This window comes from Dipodomys spectabilis, unplaced genomic scaffold, assembly GCF_019054845.1.
Source record: "Dipodomys spectabilis isolate Male_0828 unplaced genomic scaffold, ASM1905484v1 ptg000266l, whole genome shotgun sequence".
NCBI lineage: Eukaryota > Metazoa > Chordata > Mammalia > Rodentia > Heteromyidae > Dipodomys > Dipodomys spectabilis.
Window position 1 is genome coordinate 3,104,623 of NW_024870943.1, and position 21,067 is coordinate 3,125,689.

Consider the following 21,067-nt stretch of genomic DNA (forward strand, 5'->3'; position numbering starts at 1 on the left):
TTATTGATGGTTAAAAACATTGAACTTTTTTTTCAATGGATTTATTATCTACTTGTCTTTCATTTGGATTGTACTGGAGGTTGAACACAGGGCTTCAAACTTGCTGGGCAGGCACTCTATACATGCCCCCTGCCCTTGTTATTTTATTTTTAGATAGGATGTTGTGCTTTTTGCTAAGGCTGGCCTGTGATTACTATCCTACCTACACCTCTTACCTTTTTGCCCAGGCTGGCCTTGTTCTTCCTACCTCTGCCTCCTGAGTAGCTTAGATTATCAATGTGTACAATTACTACTGGCAGCAACTGTTCTTATATTCTCCTTATTGAGAGGGATTCCATTGTTTACATAAGCCTCAATTTACCTGGGACTACAAAACAAAACCAATTAAAAAAAAAAAAAAAACTTGGTTGGACCCTGGTGGCTCATGCCTGTAATCCTAGCTAATCAGGACGGGGAGGAAAGTCCATGAGACTCAAGCCAGAGGTGGTGCTGTGGCTCAAAGGTTAGAACATTGGCCTCGGGGCTGGGAAGGTGGCTCAGTGCTAGAGTGCTTGCCTTGCATGCATGAGGCCCTGGGTTCGATTCCTCAGCACCACATAAGCAGAAAAAAAAAGCCGGAAGTGGCACTGTGGCCCAAGTGGTAGAGCGCTAGCCTTGAGCTGAAGAGCTGAGGGACAGCGCCCAGGCCTAGAGTTCAGGCCCCAACGACCGGACCCAAAAAAAAAAAAAAAAAAAGAACACTGGCCTCAATTGAGTGAAAGAAGCTCAGAGACAATGTCCAGGCCCAGAGTTCAAACCCCAGGACTGGCAAAAAAAAGAAAGAAAGAAGCCAGGCACTGGTGGCTCACGCCTGTAATCCTAGCTACTTAGGAGGCTGAGATTTGAGGATCGCAGTTCAAAGCCAGCCCCGGCAGGAAAGTCCATGAAACTCTTATCTCCAATAAACCACTAGAAAACCGGAAGTGGTGCTGTGGCTCAAGTAGTAGAATGCTTGCCTTGAGCTGAAGAGCTCAGGGACAGCACCCAAGCCCAGAGTTCAAGCCCCATGACCAACCAAAAAAAGAAAGAAAGAAGAAAACAACCATAATGGGCTGAGTGATTCAAACAACAGTAATTTTCTCTACAATCCTCAAACCTACAAGTGAAACATTTTGGAGGTGTCATCTGGGGGTGGGAGTCTGCAGAGGCCTCTCTTCCTGTCTTATAGAAAGCTGTTCGCTTGCTGAATGCTTTGTTTTCTTCTGTATGCACACACAAAAAAAACTTTGATTTTTGGTGTCCCTTCCCTGTTTCCCCACCTTTTTTTTTTTTTTTGGCTACTACTGGTGTTTGAACTCAGGGCCTTTGCACTTGTTGAGCAGCACCCCACCAATAAACCATACTCTCATTCAGGTCAGACAAGGTATTGGATGGCAACAGGAGAAGAAATGAATTGGGGTTACCTGGTCCAAAAGAAGACATGCCTAGTGAGAGGATGTGCGCATGCGCCCAGTGAGAATGGAAGAGGGGGCGGATGTAGAGCAGCCAAACGTTCACTACGTCAGCAATATGCGCGGCAACGCATGCGCAGGAAAATGGCGGGAAAGGCCGCGTGGGTCCGCGAGGAGCCCGTCGCTCTAGCGGATCTGACGAGGCTGGAGGAGGTTGTTAAGTTTTCGCGGAAGCTTCTTCACCCAGGTTTTCTCCTGAGTGGCGGAACTCAAGAGCCTGGCAGGCATTTTAAAGTCAGGTGAAGGCAAATTGGCCTGAAATGTTGGGAGATGTTTGTAGGGGAGGCGGGCCGCCATTCTGGAGGCCCAGGCGCAATGGGTTCCCTGGCGGGTAATAGGCGGCAAGACCGGGGGGGGGGGGGGGGGGGGGGGTGGTTTGCTGAGGTGTTCTCGAAGCATCCAGTAATCTCTCTCCCAGGATCAATGGCCACCCGGCCTTTGGGGAAAGCCCCTGGTGGCGATTGAGGCCCCTCCCCACCTGGTGGGGTAGCATCACTTCCTGCTTTAGGAGGAAGGCCAACTCCTGCCCTCCTTTCGAAGGTTCTGGTTCCAGGGATGTAGTTTATAAAGTTAGGGGAACAGGGTTTTTTTTTTTTTTGGGGGGGGGGCTCCCAGCATTCCCCAGATGCCATGGGCCTAGGGGAGGGGCTGATATCCAGGGACTCCAAGGATATCAAAAGTCAGTTCTGTCACTGAAGGGCCAAGTTGACCCAGTTCTTGACTATGTTAAAGAAAGCAAACCTAGTGTTTACTGTCACTTTTCTTTCTTCTTTTCCTTCCTTCCTTCTTTTCTTCTACCTCTTCCTCTTCTATTCCTCCTTCTCCTCCTCCTCCTTTTTTTTTACCTCCTCCACCTCTTCTTCCTCTTCATTAGTTTTTTAGTGGAATAGAACCAGATATTAATAACATGATTTACCTATTTGTTCTTTATTTTTTAGTTTATTTTGGCAGCACTGGGTTTGAATTCAAGGCATGGTGCATGCTGGACAGGTGCTCTACTTACTACTTGAATAGTCTCCAGTCCTACAACATGAATTTTGTTTTCTTTTTGTGCAAGTACTGAGGCTTGAACTCAGGGCCTGGGTGCTGTCCCTTAGCATATTTTTCTCAAGGCTGGTGCTCTACAATTTGAGCCATACCACCACTTTGAACTTATTGCTGATTAGAGATAAGAGTCTCATGCACCTTCCTGCATGAGACTGAATTGCAGTCCTCAGATCTCAGCCACGTGAGTAGGTAAGGTAGGATGACAGGCGTGAGCCACTGGAGCCTGTTTCAGCATGACTTTGAGCTTTTTGTTTTTGTTTTTGTCTTTCTTTTTCTTTATCAGAGCTCTTGTATTTTTATTTATTTGCTTTGCATTTTGTTACACATCAACTGCTGAAAGGACCAGATTTTCTTTTTCTTTTCTTTTCTTTTTTTTTTTGTCGGTCGTGGGGCTTGAACTCTGGGCTTGGGTGCTGTCCCTGTGCTCTTCAGCTCAAGGCGTGTACTGTACTGCTTGAGCCACAGTGCCACTTCCGGTTTTCTAGTGGTTTATTGGAGATAAGAGTCTCACAGACTTTTCTGCCTGGGCTGGCTTTGAACCGTTATCCTCAGATTTCAGCCTCCTGAGTAGCTAGGATTACAGGCGTGAGCCACCGGTGTCCGGCAGGACCAGATTTTCATATCCTTTAGTTGTTATGTATGTATTGGCAGTGTTGAGATGGGGCCTTGAGCATGCTAGGCAGGCACCCTACCACTGAACTACATCACTAGACCTAACTCATGCATTCTTACTTAGTTGATGAGTCCTACTTCAACTTGATTTTTGTGTCCAGTAGAATGTTTTATTTTATATTATACAAGCACTCACACCCACACACATAGAATAGAATATGTGTAGATGTTGGGGGTCTTGCTATATAACATTAATTCCCTTGCCTTTAGCTTCCCAAGTGCTGAGATTACAGGCATTTGCCACCATGCTCAGCTTGTATTTTTCTTGATTATTAAAATAATACACTATTTAGTGTATACAATTTGCAAAGTTGTGTAAAAATAGAGAAGCTAGAAGCATGCCAACCTTCCTTTCCTTTTCTGTATCTTTTTTTTTTTTTTTTGGTCAGTTGTGGGGCTTGAACTCTGGGCCTGGGCGCTGTCCCTGTGCTGTTCAGCTCAAGGTGAGCACTCTACCGCTTGAGCCACAGCACCACTTCTGGTTTTCTAGTGGTTTATTGGAGATAAGAGTCTCACTGGACTTTCCTGCCCGGGCTGGCTTTGAACCGAGATCCTCAGATCTCAGCCTCCTAAGTAGCTAGGATTATAGGTGTGAGCCAACAGCGCCTGGCAACTTTTCTGTATCTTGAAGGGCTTTCCTGTCAGCCTTTTCTTTCATGGCACATTTTAATATAGTGGAGGTAGAAGCAGAGATGGAGATTTATATCTTAGGTTTATCTTTTTTTGTTTGTTTGTTTGTTTTTTGTTGGTCGTGGGGCCTGAACTCTGGGCCTGGGCTCTGTCCCTCAGCTCTTCAGCTCAAGGCAAGCACTCTACCATTTGAGCCTCAGCCCCACTCCCGGCTTTTTCTGCTTATGTGGTGCTGAGGAATCGAACCTAGGGCTTCAAGCATGCAAAGCAAGCACTTTACCACTGAGCCACCTTTCCAGCCCCTTAGGCTTATGTTTATACCTATCAGTAAAATTATAAGCACTGTACTGAGCTGCTGAGTTCTTCAGCAACTGTGGCTCCCGGCTCATTTTCTTTTTTTTTTTTTTTTTTTTTTATTGTAAAGCTACTATACAGAGGGTTACAGTTACATGAGTGAGGTTATGAGTACACTTCCTCTTGAACATTGTTACCCCCTCCATTGTTTTCCCCCTACCATCCCCTCCCTCCCTCCCTTCCCCGAGGTTCTTTTTTTTTTTTTTGATTGTGATTAAATGATTACATAATTTCAAAGTCACAAGTTCATTCTAACTTCCCTGGAGCAAATTGTCTACCACAGTCTGTAATATATAACAGTGTTCACATGTTATATACCATATTTGTGATCAGCAGCATGAGGATATTTAGTAGTGGTTCAACCAGATGAGCGGGAGTTCTTTGTTTCTTAAGTCCTGTTAGTTTTGTCGTATCACCTAACCTTTTGAATTTAGCATCCACTTATGAGGGAGACCATGTACTGTTTGTCTCTTCGTTCTTGGCTTACCTCGCTCAACATGATTCCTTCTAGCTCCATCCATTTCCCTGCAAATGCCATTATTTTGTCATTTCTAATGGCTGCATAATATTCCATTGTGTATAGATACCACAATTTTTGGATCCATTCATCTGTGGTGGGGCACCTAGGTTGTTTCCATATCCTAGCTATTGCGAACAGTGCTGCAATAAACATGGAGGTGCATGTGTCCTTGTATATTGGTTCCTGTTGTTCAGGGTAGATGCCTAGAAGTGGTATGACTGGGTCGTAAGGGAGGTCAATCTTTAGCTTTCTAAGGACCCTCCAGACTGCTTTCCAAAGTGGTTGTATAAGTGTACATTCCCACCAGCAGTGTAATAGGGTTCCTCTTTCTCCACATCCCCTCCAGCATTTGTCGTTGGCTGATTTGTGGATGTGGGACATTCTGACTGGGGTAAGGTGGTATCTCAGGGTTGTCTTTATTTGCATTTCCTTCACCACCAGGGATGATGAACATTTCCTCATGTGTTTCTTTGCCATTTTTATTTCTTCATTTGAGAAGTCCCTCTTTAGTTCCCTTGCCCATTTAGTAATTGGTTTGTTAGGTTTGGGAGGGATTAGTTTCTTGAGTTCCCTGTATATACAGGATGTTAACCCCTTGTCTGATATATTGCTGGTAAATATTTTTTCCCAATTAGTTGGTTGTCTTTCTAGCTTAGTTGCGATAGATTTAGCTGTGCAGAAGCTTTTTATTTTAAGGTAGTCCCATTTGTCGAGTCTCTCTCCAACTTGTTGTGACCCTGGGACTCTGTTCAGGAAGTTCCTTCCTGTGCCTATTAGTTCAAGTGTCTCTCCTACTCTGTCCTGCAGTAGTTTCAGAGATTCAGGTTTAATGTTAAGGTCTTTAATCCATTTTGAGTTGATGTTGGTGCATGGTGATAGGCTGGGGTCCACTTTTAGTTTTCTGCATGTGGCTGCCCAGTTTTCCCAGCACCAGCGGTTGAAGAGGCTGTGTTTCTTCCATTGTATGTCTTTGGCTCCTTTGTCGAATATCAGCTGGCTGTAGGCCTGTGGATTTATATCTGGATCTTCTATTCTGTTCCATTGGTCTTCGGGTCTGTTTTTGTGCCAGTACCATGCTGTCTTTGTGATTATAGCTCTGTAGTAGAGTTTGAAGTTCGGCATGGATAGCCCTCCCATATTGTCTTTATCCCCTAGAATTGTTTTGGCTATTCTAGGTCTTTTGTTGTTCCATATAAATTTTTGGACTGTTTTCTGTATTTCAGTGATGTACGTCATTGGGATTTTAATAGGAATTGCATTGAATTTGTATATTAGTTTTGGAAGTATCACCATCTTTACTATATTAAGTCGGCCTATCCAGGAGCATGGGAGGTCTTTCCATTTCCTAGTGTCTTCTGCAATTTCTTTCTTTAACTTTTTATAGTTCTCATTAAATAGTTCTTTTACATCTTTGGTTAGGTTAATTCCTAAATATTTTATTTTTTGGGAGGTTATTGTGAATGGGGTTGCTCCCTTTATTTCCCTCTCTTCCTGTGCGTTATCAGTGTATAGGAAGGCAACTGATTTTTGTGGGTTTATTTTGTATCCTGCTATTTTGCCGAAGTGACTTATGATTTCTAAAAGTTTGGGGATGGAGTTTTTGGGATCGTGGAGGTATAGTATCATGTCGTCTGCAAAAAGGGATAGTTTCACTTCTTCTTTCCCTATGCGGATCCCTTTAATGTCTTTTTCTTGCCTTATTGCCCTGGCTAAGTGTTCTAGGACTATGTTGAAGAGGAGTGGAGACAGTGGACATCCTTGCCTTGTTCCTGTTTTTAGGAGGATTGGTTGTAGCTTTTCCCCATTAAGTATAATATTGGCTATTGGTCTGTCATAAATGGCTTTTATTGTTTTTAGAAATGTTCCTTCTATTCCTATTTTCTCCAGAGCTTTTAGCATGAATGAATGTTGAATTTTATCAAAGGCCTTTTCTGCATCTGTGGCGATAATCATGTGATTCTTGACCTTGGCTCTGTTGATATGCTGGATTACATTTATTGACTTACGTATGTTAAACCATCCCTGTGTCTCTGGGATGAAGCCTACCTGATCATAGTGTATTATTTTTTTTATGTGTTTCTGGATTCTGTTAGCTAGAATCTTGTTAAGGATCTTTGCATCTGTGTTCATCAAGGAGATTGGCCTGTAATTCTCCTTTTTGGTTGGGTCTTTGCCTGGTTTGGGGATGAGTGTGATATTGGCTTCGTAGAATGAGTTTGGGATAGCTCCCTCCTTCTCTGTTTCTCTGAAGAGCTTGAGGAGTATGGGTATTAGTTCTTCTTTAAAGGTCTTATAGAATTCTGCTGTGAATCCATCTGGTCCTGGGCTTTTTTTTGTTGGAAGACTTTTGATAGCTTCCTGTATCTCATTATAGGATATTGGCTTATTTAATTGGTTAACTTCTTCTTTGCTCAGTTTGGGTAACTTGTATTTCTCTAAAAATGCATCCATTTCCGCCAGATTTTCTTCCTTTAGAGAGTATAGCTTTTGAAAGTAGTCTGTTAGAATTGTTTGGATATCTTGGGTGCGTGTTGTGATGTTTCCCGTGGCATCCCTAATCCTATTAATATGGGTTTCCTCTCTTCTTTTTTTAATTAATCTTGCCAACGGGCCATCAATTTTGTTTATTTTTTCAAAGAACCAGCTTTTTGTTTGGTTTATTTTGGTTATGGTTTTCTGATTTTCTAATTGGTTAATCTCTGCTCTCAATTTGGTTATCTGGCTTCGTCTAGTAGCTTTAGGTCCCATTTTTTCTTGTTTTTCTAGCTGTTTTAGTTGCAACATGAGATTATTTACTTGGTCTGTCTCCATTCTCTTGATGTGGGCACTGAGGGCAATAAATTTGCCCCTCAGGACTGCTTTTGCTGTGTCCCACAAGTTTCTTTGTGAGGTGTTTTCATTTTCATTGAGTTCTAGGAAATGCTTTATTTCTTCTCTGATCTCTTCTGTTACCCAGGCCTTGTTAAGGAGTGTGCTGTTCAATTTCCATGTATTAGAGAAATTTCTGCGGTATGCTTTGTTATTGAGAGCTAGCTTGATTCCACTGTGGTCAGATAGGATACAGGGGATTATGTCGATCCCTTTGTATTTGCTTAAGTTCCTTGAATGAACTATGATATGGTCTATTTTGGAGAAAGTTCCATGAGCTGCTGAGAAGAATGTGTACTGTGTTGTTTTAGGGTGAAATACTCGGTAGATGTCAGTTAATTCCGCTTGAAGTATGGCCTCACTTAATTCGGTAGCTTCTTTACCAATCCTCTGGTTGGTAGACCTGTCCTTTGGTGAGAGTGGCGTGTTAAAGTCTCCTAGTATTATCGTATTGGGATCTATTTTATTCTGTAAGTTTGAGAGCATTTGTTTAACATATCTGGGTGCACCAATATTTGGGGCATATAAGTTGATGATGGTTATATCCTCCTCTTGGATTGTTCCCTTTATTAATATGTAGTGTCCGTCCTTGTCTTTCTGTACTGATTTTAATGAAAAGTTTATTTTGTCAGATATCAGGATAGCTACACCTGCTTTCTTATTGGGGGAATTTGATTGGTAGATCCTTTTCCACCCCTTCACTCTGAGTTTGTTTGTATGTTTGGCTGAGAGGTGGGTCTCCTGAAGGCAACAGATGGATGGGTCTTGTTTTCTGATCCAGTCCTCAGTTCGTTTTCTTTTAATTGGCGAATTCAGCCCATTTATATTAAGAGAAAGTATAGAGAGATGCATTGTTGTCCCTGCCATTCCGTTTTCCTAAGTTTTTCTTCTTTCCTTTCCTCCTGTGCTTGCTCAGTTAGACTTTGAGTAATGCCTGTTTGGGGCAGGTCCCAGTTCCTGGTTGCTTTCTTCAGGTTGTGTCCCCCCTCTTAGAATTCTTTGTAATGCTGGCTTAATGTTTATGTATTCATTTAGTTTTTCTTTGCTATTAAAAGTTTTCAGTTCTCCATCGAATGTGAATGCTAGCTTTGCCGGGTATATCAGTCTGGGTTGGCAGTTATTGGCTCTCAGGGCTCGTATGGTGCTTTCCCAGGCTTTTCTTGCATTCATTGTTTGTGTGGAGAGATCTGCAGTGATTCTAATTTTTTTCCCGTTGTAGTATAGCTCCTTCTTCATTTTTGCTGCATGCATGATTGTTTCCTTATTATTCAGATCCATCATTGTTACTATTATGTGCCTAGAAGTGTTTCTCCTGGGATCTTGCTTGTTGGGTGTTCGATAAGCTTTTGTGATGTAGTTAAGATGGTCGTTTTTGAGGTGGGGAAAATTTTCATTGACTATCTTGTTAAATAGGTGTTGCATTCCCTTGCTCTGGAATTCCTCACCTTCGTCCACTCCGATTATGCGAAGGTTAAATTTTTTAGCATTATCTGCTTGCTCTTGAATTTCCCTTTGGTTTAATTTGAGTGATTTTTCCATATCTGTCACTTTTTGGTCCAGTTGGTGTATTCTGTCTTCTGTATCTGACACTCTACCTTCCATTTCATTCACTCTGTTGACCGTGGCTTCTATTGTGGTTTGCATGGTGGAAATGGATCCCTTTATGGATTCAATGTTGGTTCTCAGAGTACTGATCTCACCTCTCAATGAGGTGAGATCAGTATGCATTACCTCTAATTTGGCGTTTATCTCACTTCTTACTGAGGTTTGTGCAGCTTCTATTTTTGCATCCAATTTTTGTTTGATATCCTGTATATCTTTTGATAGTTCATCCTTGTGCTCTTTCAATTTCTGATCCATTTCTCGCTTTATTTCTTGAGTCATTGCCTCCAGCAACCCTTGGATGTAGTTTTTGTCTTCCATTCCTGCTTTGCTCCCACTGGGGCTCTCCCCTGCGTGGCTGCTGGCTTTTGAGGTGAGCTTGCTGTCCTGGGTAGTGGTAAACCTTGTGATTTTTCTCTGTGATTTTCGCATGGGGGTTCAGGAGACTGCTCTTCAATCTTGTTTTGGTGTGTCTGTCTTTGCTTGGTTGCTGATTCTGTATTGGTAGAGAGAGTCTGTGCCTGATCTGGATTCTGTTGGGAGCCTATTTCCAGCTGCTATTCACTTAGGATTCTCAGCTCTCTGCTGTAGCAATTCCCGCCTTTGGAAGGGTTGAGCAGCCTGGACTGCTTGTGTTTGCTCCTGCGGGTGCTCTTGGGAAGATCAGATGCTCTGGATGCACTCTCCCAAATACTGGAGTCTGCTATGGGCTCCTGATGTGTTTTTGTTTGTTTGTTTTGGGCTGGTTGTGGGCTTGAACTCTAGGTTTGGGTGCTGTCCCTCAGCTCTTCAGCTCAGGGCTGGCACCCTACCATTTGAGCCACAGCCCCACTTCTGACCCTTTTTGCTTTGTTCAGGCGCCGGTCCCCTGGCCTGGTTCCGGCCCCAGCCTGGAGCGCGCTCGTTAGGCCTGTGCTAATGTGTATACCACCTTGGTTATGCAGCCTGGAGGACACAGTTCAAATTTCTTCTACTGTTGGTAGTCTTGACCCAGAGGCACTGTTCCTGGCTTGAGCATTTAAGCTCCCTTCCAGGGGCGCTCTTGCTCTGGCCTGGCCAGCAGAGTGTGCTCTACCGGCTGGTGGAGCTCTCGAACAGTTCCCAGTTTTAGTGGGTCCTGTGGTCCGGGTGTTGGGGTAGGGAGTCTAGGTCAGGGTCTGGGGATTCCCTCCAGCTCTGGTCTCCCTTGATGGATTCCCTGTCCCCTGATGGGTACTCACCCTGTAGGTCGTCAGTTGTTGTTGCAGTCCGTCAGTTGTTGTTGCAGTCCGAGTTCAGTTGGGGTGGTTGCGGGCTGGGTTGGGCGGCCCCCCGCCGGGTCGTTGCGACCGCGATTGGGCGGGTGGTCTGCGGACAGGTCCCTTTGTGGCGCTGCTGGTGCCGGGCGGCTTTGGCGGGATGGAGCCTCTCTGCTCCGGTGGAGAGTGATGGGTGGGGTGGGATCCTCCTGGAGACTCCCGGCTGGTAGGTTTCTCTGTTCCTGGCGATCCGCTGTTCTGCAATCCGGTACCTGGTGATCTGCAAGCAGCCCCCTGTGTCTCTGGGGCTCCGGCAGCCCCCGCCGGGCCAGCTGGCCGGCGGCTTGGCGCACTGCCGCGCGGCCAGTAAAGGTTGGGGGAGGGGTCTTCGCTCTTCTCTGTTCTGAAATTCTTCTTTTCCTCTCTTTCTTTTTTTTGTTATTTTCCACCTCTGGTTTTTCTCTGAGTGTTCGTCTTTTTGTTGTTGTTGGTCTCTTGGGGAGATTAAAGGTTGGAACTCGAACTCTCTTTTTGGTTGGAGAGAGCTGTGGCGTTTCCCTACTGCCCCGTCGCCATCTTGGTCCCCCTCCTCCCGGCTCATTTTCCAGTGAGCCATGTGTCAGGGCTGCCTTGTGGCACACCTGAACTCTCGGCTTTTGTATAGCATGCTCCTTCCTTCCAGGAAGAAAAAAAAAATCTCCAGTTCCCTTTGACTCTTCCTTTCTTCCACAGCATAATTTTTGCTCTTTTCTTTTTCAGCACACTCCTTGCCCATTTGAAGAACCAATAAAAGGTCAGAGTGGAGAGAGCAAAGCAAGCAGAGGGGAGTGTGGCCCCAGACATGAGGTACAGTACCGTCTCCTCTGACTGGGGGTAGAGTGAGAAGCAGAGATGACAATGCAGAGATGGCCAGTCAGTAGATAGTAACATCAGGAGATGAGAGAGAAAAGTGGAAGTTGGAGGAGAGAGTGATGGCAGGTAGCTATTGTTTGAAACACAGAGGCAGGGAAGGAATGTCTGATAACACAATACCTGAACAAAGACCTGAATGCTTTACAGAAGACAAAGCTCAGTGAGGCAAAACAACTTTCCTAAAATTCCAAGGTGGCTCAGTGGTACAGTACTTGCCTTGCATGCATGAGACCTTGGGTTTGATTCCTAAGCACAACATAAACAGAAAAAGCCAGAAGTGGCACTGTGGCTCAAGTGGTAGAACACGAGCCTTGAGCTGAAGAGCTGAGGGACAGTGCCCAGGCCCAGAGTTCAAGCCCCACAACAACAACAACAAATCCACTACAAATACTATCTCCTTCTGTAGGGAGTGTATCTCAGTGTCCTCAGAAATTCTTTTTTTTTTTTTGGGGGGGGGGTCCGTTTGTGGGGCCTGAACTCTGGGCCTGGGCACTGTCCCTCAGCTCTTCAGCTCAAGTCTAGCGCTCTACCACTTGTGCCACAGCGCCACTTCTAGCTTTTTTCTTTTTGCTTATGTGGTGCTGAGGAATGCAAGGCAAGCGCTCTACCACTGAGCCACCTTCCCAGCCCTGTCCTCAGAAATTCTTTGAGCATAATTCTTGCATTAAATATTTCCTCTGTCCTTTGCATTAAATTTTACTTTATTTATTTATTTTTGTCGGTTGTGAGGCTTGAACTCAGGGCCTGAGCTCTGTCCCTGAGCTCTTTTTGCTCAAAGTGAGCCCTCTCCCACTTTAAGCCACAGCCCCACCTCTAGTTTTCTGATAGTTAATTTGAGATTTTCCTGGCTGGCTTCAAACTGTGACTCTCAGATCTCAGCCTCCATAGTAGCTAAGATTACAGATACGAGCCACCAGTGCATAGCCTTACATTAAATATTTCTAAGAAGTCAAAGTCATGTAAAAGATGAGTGTGTAGTGTGTGTCTGTGTCTGTGTTTGTGTTTGTGTGGTATCAGTTAGTAGAAGGGTAAAAATAACTGTAATCCTAGCTACTTAGGAGGCTGAGATATGAGGATCACAGTTTGAAGCCAGTTTGGGCAGGGAAGTCCAGGAGACTCTTATCTCCAATTAATCATCAAAATGTCAGAAGTGGAGCTGTGGCTGAAATGGTAGAGGCACTAGCCTTGAGCAAAAAAGCTCAGGGACAACATCTTGGCTGTAAGTTCAAGCCCTAGGACCAGCATACATAATTTAAAAAGTCGTTTAGAATTGTTATTTTGAAACTCAGTAAATCTATAACTCTAAAATCTGCACCTTCTAATTTTCTTTAGGTCTACTCAGGAGGATGAGTATTCCCTTGTAGAAGCTGAAACTGATCTACAGAATCTGTTTGAGATGAGGCGAGAGTCTCAGGATTCAGATTATTTGATGGAAGAAACCTTATCGGCAGATTCAAAGCATTCTTATAGAATTCTTGGGATTTTGAAAGACAAGAGTTTAGGCTCCTGGGTTTCAGAGACTCAGCTTTCAGAGACCCGGGCTGCAAAGGCTCAGGCCTGGGAGACCCAGGCTTTTGAGGCTCAAGCCAGGGCCAACCAACCCAAGCGAAGTCTTCCAGAGGCAACAGCTGCCTCGGTCCCAAAACACAAACCCTTCAAGGAGGAAGAAGTAACAAATAATAAACAAAATGATGTCTTCCTTAGCCGTCCTCTGTGGTCCAGCAAAGCTGAATACATTCTGGCCCAGCTGGGCTACTCTCTGAGGCCAGTCAATTTCTGGCGCTTTATCTTCTTGTGCCTTCACTCAGGAGGCTGTAAGTCAGGGGACTAGGAAGCATGGATCCATGGGTGGCTAGCAGGACAGAGGCCCATCCAGGCTTCAAAGTAACATCTGTGAAATATATTGATCTGGAGATTTGGTACTCTGAGCATGATAGGAGCAAGGTGCCTGAACACTCAGGGTCAGCGGAGGGGTAGAGTTGCAGGTATCTGTTCCTGAGGATAATAGGGCTGGAGGCCTATTCAAGGGTGTGAGTGAGAACTAGTTATCTGGATCTTTCAGAAATTAGAGTCTAGGAGGGGAGACTGAGGGCTGTGAAAACAGATGACCTTGAGAGAGGTGACAGTTGGTGGAAACCTGCCTTCCTGGCTTGGTGAAGAAGTCTAGACACTTAAAAGGCCAGATGATTCTCAGAACCTCTCCTGAATTCTTTCCACAGGCAGCTTCTTCATTATCTACGTCATCATGCTGTTCTTGGTTGGGATCCCACTTCTCTTCCTGGAGATGGCAGTTGGTCAGCAAATGAATCAGGATAGCCTAGATTCATGGAAGATCATTGGCCCCTGGTCTGGTGGTGTGGGGTATACCGCCTTTCTGGTAAGAAGCCCAGGCCTACTTTCCCACTCCTTCTTGTCTTAGCTCTCATTCTGGAATAGACCCTATGACCTCACTCCCATAGATCAAGTTCCTCAGTCCCTTGATCCTCTCTCTACTAGATCTCCTCCTTTTCCTGTCTGTAACTCTTAGTCCACAGCCCCCTCTCCCCGGTCCTTAGGTATGCTTCGTCACCAGCACTTACGTGAATGTGATCAATTCCTGGATCCTCTTCTATGTGAGTCATTCCTTCCAGGCCCATGTTCCATGGCAGAAATGTCCTTTATTGAAGAATTCCACTGTCTTTGGTGAGGAGGAAATTGCAGAGGAAGAGAAGGGGAAATGGAAATGTGGAAGGAAATTTGGAAGAGAAGAAAGGAGCAAGAGGGGACAAGGAAGATAAAGATAGAAAAATCAAGGGGAGGGCTGGGATGTAACTCAGTGGCAAAGCACTTGCCTAGCAAGTGCAACGTCCTGGGTTCAATCCCCAGTACCAAAAAAGAAAAAGACAAAATTATATATATATATATATATATATAGTTAAAAAAAAAAACACCACCAGTTGGTTGCTGGTGGCTCATGATTGTAATCCTAGCTACTCAGGAGGTTGAGTTCTGAGGATTGAGGTTCAAAGCCAGCCTGGGTGGGAAAGTCCATGAGACTCTCTCTTATCTCCAATTAACCACCAGAAAACTGGAAGTGGTGCTGTGGCTCAAGTGGTAGCGTGCTTTCCTTGAGCTGAAGAGCTGAGGGACAGCACCCAGGCCCAGAGTTAAGCCCCAGACTAACAACAAAAAAAGAAAATGGGAGGAGACAGAAGGGAAAGAAATAAGAGACAAAAAAGGAGGGAGGGGTTAGCCTGTCATCTCTAAAGCCACTGTCCCCCAGATCCCGAGTGTGCACGGACATCTCCCTCCATGTACTACTGGTACAGGAAGATCTTAAAGGCCTCAAACACAATTGAAGATGGTGGGCTCCCAGCCTTGAGTCTGAGTATGCCTTACTTTCTGGCCTGGTGTCTTGTTTGTGCTTTCATGATCAACGGGCTAAAGTCCACTGGGAAGGTGAACCAATTTTTTTGATTTCTTGGCAGTCTCAGATGCTTTCTCCTATTCCTCATTTTGTTACATGTTGATGTTCAAGGTTTTTCTTCCACAAGTCTAACTCCTATTAACTTCCAACTCAGAATTTTTGGTCCTTGCTTACCATTGGTTGGTTCCTCCTGGCACATGGTTGTTGATATTAGCCTCCCTCTCAATCCAGGTACTGTATATCTTAGTGCCGCTTTCCTGTTTCATCATATTCTGTTTACTCATCCGGAGTCTCATGCTGGACGGGGCAATGTATGGCCTTCAGTATTTGCTGAAAATCAAGGTGATGCATATGTTCCTCAATCCCCATTATCACCTGTGCCTCCCTCCCACCTCTCCCCAGCAGGCTGTTATAATCACCCATCTCTGCATCCCTCCCATATTTGTCTTCTTCCTTTTAGACATCAACTATGTACAGCTTCACTACATGGTCTGTAGCAGGCTGCCAAGTTTTGTTTGATCTGGGCCTAGGATTTGGCCCCGTTATCTCCTTAGCTTCGCACATGCCTCGCTCCAACAACTGTCTCAGTGATGCCTTTCTCTTGGCTCTGGCCAAGATAGTCATCTTGTTGCTTATTACACCTTGCCTTTTTGCTATCCTGGGCTTCTGGGCAACATCCGTCACACATCGCTGCAGTGAGAGGTAAGGCCAGCTTCTTGGTTGACGGTCCTACCTCCAGGGAGCTTTAAAGTAAGACCTTATTTCCAAAATAACCAAGGCAGAAAAATCTTGGCAAGCGGAAGGCCCTGATTACAATCCCTAGAAAAAAAATTCTCTGTTTAGTAGTCCCTTTACCCCCACATTCAATGTAGTTTTGTTATTCACTTGAAAGCTGGATTCAGTTGTTTCATTTTTGGGGGTTTTTTTTTTTTGGTCGGTCGTGGGGCTTGAACTCTGGGCTTGGGCGCTGTACCTGCACTCTTCAACTCAAGAGGAGCGCTCTACCTCTTGAGCCACAGTGCCATTTCCGATTTTCTAGTGGTTTATTGGAGATATGAGTCTCATGGACTTTCCTGCCCGGGCTGGCTTTGAATTGCAATCTTCAGATCTCAGCCTCCTGAATAGCTGATTACAGGCATGAGCCAGTTGTTTTGTTTGTATAACATTTTAAGATTTCCTCACATTTTTGTTTGGAAACAGTCGGCTTTCAAAAAACAAAATTATAAAATGGTACTCAGAAATATCACTCTCTACTGTTGGTTGGCTTAATTTTCATTTATTTCCAATGACAGTAGTAGTCTAGCTGTCTAACTGGCATTAGATTACTGACCAGCCCATATAATGGTGTTTATTTTGTTTTTTGGTTGTGGGGCTTGAACTCAGTGCCTAGGCACTGTCCCTGAGCTGCTTTCACTCAAGGCTAGCTCTCTACCGCTTTGAGCCATAGTATCACTTCTGGTTTTCTGGTGGTTTATTGGAGTCTCACAGACTTTCCTGCCTGGGCTGGCTTTGAACCACAATCCTCAGATCTCAGCCTACAGAGTAGCTAGGATTACAGGTATGAGCCACTGGCACCTATGTAATGTTTGTTTTCTAAGACGTGATCTAGCTATACTTCCCCCCTCCCAAGCATGCACTTTATAATTATTTTTTTTTGATCGGTCGTGGGGCTTGAGTTCTGGGCTTGGGTGCTGTCCCTCAGCTCTTCAGCTCAAGGTGAGCACTCTACTGCTTGTGCCACAGCGCCACTTCTGGTTTTCTAGTGGTTTATTGGAGATAAGAGACTCATGACCTTCCTACTTGGGCTGGCTTTGAACCATGATCCTCAGATCTCAGTCTCCTGAGTAGCTAGGATGACAGGCATGAGCCACCGGCACCCGGCTGCACTTTATTCTTATCAGTAGAGTTTGGCAAGCTGTCTGTTTTGGTTCTCAGAGCAATGAGCTAGATTTTTAAAGACTTGTACAAATTAGCCACTGGTGATGGGCCAGGGTTGCAACTGGACATGACAGAGCCTGGCCTGGTAGCTAAACCTGGGCAAAGCACAGAACATGTCCCAGTTTGTGGTGGGAGATGAGTCTAAAGCAGTCAGCAAGGTTCATATCAACAAGTCAAAGAAGCAATTTCTTTCACATAGAACAGCTCCTTGGGGACATTACATATATCCTAGTCTAAGTAAACCATACTTCCAGAATCCTGGAATATGAGACTTAAAGTTCACTTTTACCCACTGGTGTTAGAAAAGAAGGGGGCAGTGTGGGAGGGCATACACACCTGTCATTCCAGCATTAGGGACACTGAGGCAGGAGGATCATGAGTTTGAGGTCAGTCTGTGCTACACAGTGAAGCCCAGAAGAAAAAAGAAAGGGAGGGAGGGGAGCAATGAACAAGAGACCACACAATCTTCATAGCATTGTAGGTTTCATGTCAGTCACTTGTCTGGAAAACAGAAGAAAAGGGAGGACATCTCCTGGGAGCCACATGATTCTGTCTGATTCACCTCCTTATCCTCAGGAATACTGAGTCCATCATAAAGATGATCATCCAAGGAGACCTCCCTCCTGAGGCCCAGCCCCCTGCTGACATGGGAGAGGACCCCACTTTCATCTATAGCACCTGGCTCGAAGCACTTCCTGAGCACCTTCAGGTGCTGGTCCGCAGCAAGGTGCCTGAATGCAGCAAACGCAATCAGTTTTTAAAGGTCAGTAAACAACAGCTGAGGGCACACCAGGGAGAAAGTCCCAGAGAACCAGGGTGACCTGCAGCCCCCGTAGAAGGAATCGAGCTCACAGATGCCCTTTCGAGGATAATGCTAGGTGAATTTTTTTTTTTAAATAGCCTCATTTGTGTGGTTGTGTGACTTTGAGTAGTTAGATGCTCTGTCACTGAGCCTTGCTTCTAGCTCGATTTTTCCATTGGTTATTTTTGAGATAAGATCTTACTTCCTGCCTGACTCTGTAATTGTGATCCTCCTCCTCCTCTTTCTTTTGCTTCCACCGTAGCTGGTAGCTGACACGATAGATGTGTGCCAATACGCCCAGCTGCTTCTGTTGAGATGGAGCCTCCTGGACTTTTCTGCCCAGGCTGACCTGAAATCTTGATCCTCCCAATCTTAGCCTCCCAAGTAGCTAAGATCACAGGTGTGAGCCACCACACCTAATTTTAGTATCCTCCTTTTTATTCCTACATATTCATTGTGGTGGATTGGTTTTCTGCATCAGAGGCTGAGCTTGGAGATCTGATTTTCTTTTTTTCTTTCTTTCTTTTTTTTTTTTTTGTGTGTCGGGCGCTGTCCCTCAGCTCTTCAGCTCAAGGTGAGCACTCTACCACTTGAGCCACAGCACCATTTCCGGTGTTCTGGTGGTTAATTGGAGATAAGAATCTCACAGACTTTCCTGCCAAGGCTCGATTTTGAACGGAGATCCTCAGATCTCAACCTCCTGAGTAGGTGGGAAACAGGCGTGAGCCATTGGTGCCCGATAGGGGAGATTGATTTTCTCAGTGAAAGGGCCTTGTTTTATTTTAATTGGAAGTCAGTTTAACTCCTGCCTTTTCTCTCCTTGCAGATTAAGGAGGGGACGCACTTTGTGATCCCAACACTGGTTGAAGTCACATCAACCCTTCCTGGATCTACCTTATGGTCTCTCCTCCTGTTCCTGATGATGCTGAGTGGGGGACTGAGCACCACCATGGGGTTCATGCATGGTCTCATTATTCCTCTCCAGGACACCTTCTCTTCTCTGAGGAAACAATCCAGGCCGCTCACAGGTACTCTCACCAGTGGCTCTGATACCACCTAACCCCAACCCCAACCCTTGTCACCACTGAGCTTGAAGCTCAGTGCAGACCTAATGTCTCCTCCAGTGGGCATATCTATGATCATGTTCCTGTGTGGCCTCTTCTTCATTCGACCTTCAGGCTCCTACTTCATCAGACTGCTGAATATCTACTGCACCATCTTCCCCGCTATCTTCATCCTCTTATGTGAAAACATTGCTGTGGCCTGGGCCTACGGGGCCAAGAGGTGACAGACTAGGCTCCAGTGTCCACAGAGCCTGGAGCTAGTGAGAAGGTTGCCCCTTCCTGGTGCTTGCCATGACTTTTTTTGTGTTGATTGTGGGGCTTGAACTCTGGTCCTAGGCGCTGTCCCTGAGCTCTTCAGTGCCACTTCTGCTTTTCTGGTGGATAATCGGAGATAAGAGTCTCACAGACTTTCCTGCATGGCCTGGCTTTGAACTGTGATCCTCAGTTCTCAGCCTCCTGAGTAGTTAGGATTATAGCTTGAGCCACCAGCACCCAGCTTTGTCATTAAAGTTCAGGGCCTTCTCAGAAATATTTTTTTGTTGTTGTTTTTGTTTTTTGTTGTTGTTTTGTTGTTGGTGGTGGTGGTCATGGAGCTTAAACTAGGCCTGGGCGCTGTCCCTGAGCTCTTCAGCTCAAGGCTAGCTCTCTACCACTTGAGCCACAGCGCCACTTCTGGTTTTTCTGGTGGTTTATTGGAGATAAGAGTCTCACGGACTTTTCTGCCTGGGCTTTGAACCGAGATCCTCAGATCTCAGCCTCCTGAATAGCTAGGATTATAGGCATGAGTCACTGGCACCCGGCTCAGAAATCTTTTGTTCATGTTCTATAGAACATTATTTTTGAGTTCTTCATACAAGCCAGCCACTATTTTAAGATAGTGTTGAGATAAAAAAGAATCACCTCTGACCTCAGGGAGCTTGTGTTGTAGAGTATTGATAACCAATAACTAAATTGACCAAAAAAGAAAAAAAATTATATAGGAGAGCCTAGAAGAAGCAAGGAGGTCAGAGGAGCTGGAATAGAATGTTAGGAGATGAGGCCAGACCATGAGGACTTTGTAAGCCTTTTTTAGGCAGCAGGAGAGAAAGCATTGGCATGTTTTGAGTAGGGAATAATATGATCCCATTTACCAAAACAAAATGTAAACAAAAAGCTCAGGTGGCAGCTCCTACGGGGCTGGGTTCAAACCCCAGGAACAACAAAGAAAGAAAAGAGACCTTAGCACAGATATTCTCTTTTACATATTCAGGGGATGGTGGGAAGGGACACACAGAAGATGTTGGAACAGTAGAAGGGATGCATGAACTATGTTTTGATCCGGAAGATTTGTCTAGGGAGGAGAAGATGAAACTTGAAATAAGCCAGGGGATTAGAGGTGTGGTAGAATATTGGAAAGATGCTCAAGTTGGGCTGTTTCTGCCCCCACAGAGTGGTGAGGCCAGACTAGACTCCCTACCCCTTGCAGGTTCAATCCTCCCACTGGGCTTCCCTTGCCCTCCCCTCCCCCATCCCACCCTCTGTCCACAGGTTCATTGAGGAATTGAAAATCCTGTGGAGCAACCCTGTCTCCCGTGTGTTTGTTTGCCTGTGGCGCTTTGTGAATCCAGTTGTGCTGGTAGCCCTGTTAGTGGCCATCCTGATTCATCTCTCAATGAAGCCCCTCATCTATGTGGCCTGGAACTCAGAAAATGTGAGCCTCCCTCCCTCCCTTCCTCCCCACCCCTAAGCCCTGGGACTCACAGACCTTTCAGCCCCCTCTTGATTTAATGACCAGGTCATTTCATTCTTGGTTCCCTTCACACCATTCCTCTCTCCATTTCTTCCTTTTCTCCTGAGAGCATTCATATACTCTAAACTCCTTTCCCATCTCTCCACAGTCAACTCAGATCCTTCGCCTGTACCCACCATGGGGACTGGTCTTGGTGGTTTTTTCTCTTATCATTTTACTCTTCCCCATTCCTGTGTACTTTGTATACTGCCTGGCCTACAGGATTCCCTTCAAGTCCAAGAGCCGGATCAGCTCTATAACATCCTTCAAATCCCTAACCCTAAGAGATCAGAAAAGGTCCAATAACAAGTCCTCAGAGGAGGAAATTCTACAATGATCAACCTATCGTCTGATTTCCTCACTTCATTTGGCCTGACATCATGACATATTCTTTAAAATAAATAAAAACTTAACAGGCAACTCGCCAGCTTGGAACTGTTGATGGCCCTGGATCCAGAACCACTTTCATCCCCCAAGGTAGGGGGCTTCCTTGAGGAAAACCACGAGGCCTGGCTTGCAGCCATCTTCTTAGGCCCTGTCATTTCTGTTTGTCACTGTCATCGTGTCTTTCCCATCCCCTTCCTATGCTACTGGCTTTCCCCTACCAAACCTGCTGCTTCCGCTGCGCTGGCCTCCTGGAATGGGGCCAGCAGAGTCATGCTGTCGGTCAATAAATCTGCCTGTTGCCACCCCAAGCACTGAGTGAGAGGTTTCGTTTTGTTCTGTTTTGCATAGCTGTCCCAGGTATCATGTCTT

General features: G+C 45.3%; 1 protein-coding gene across 1 annotated transcript; it reads left to right on the top strand.

Annotated features, from left to right (window-relative positions):
• The first annotated feature begins 11,262 nt into the window (after positions 1-11,262).
• Positions 11,263-20,815, top strand: Slc6a16 (solute carrier family 6 member 16). Its single transcript, XM_042700104.1, has 12 exons — positions 11,263-11,267; positions 12,666-13,147; positions 13,553-13,710; positions 13,889-14,015; positions 14,596-14,771; positions 14,971-15,081; positions 15,200-15,441; positions 17,254-17,440; positions 18,306-18,507; positions 18,604-18,763; positions 20,071-20,233; positions 20,421-20,815. Exons 1-12 carry the CDS (start codon positions 11,263-11,265, stop codon positions 20,646-20,648), a joined length of 2,241 nt encoding a protein of 746 aa, XP_042556038.1. The 3' UTR covers positions 20,649-20,815.
• The last annotated feature ends 252 nt before the right edge of the window (positions 20,816-21,067 follow it).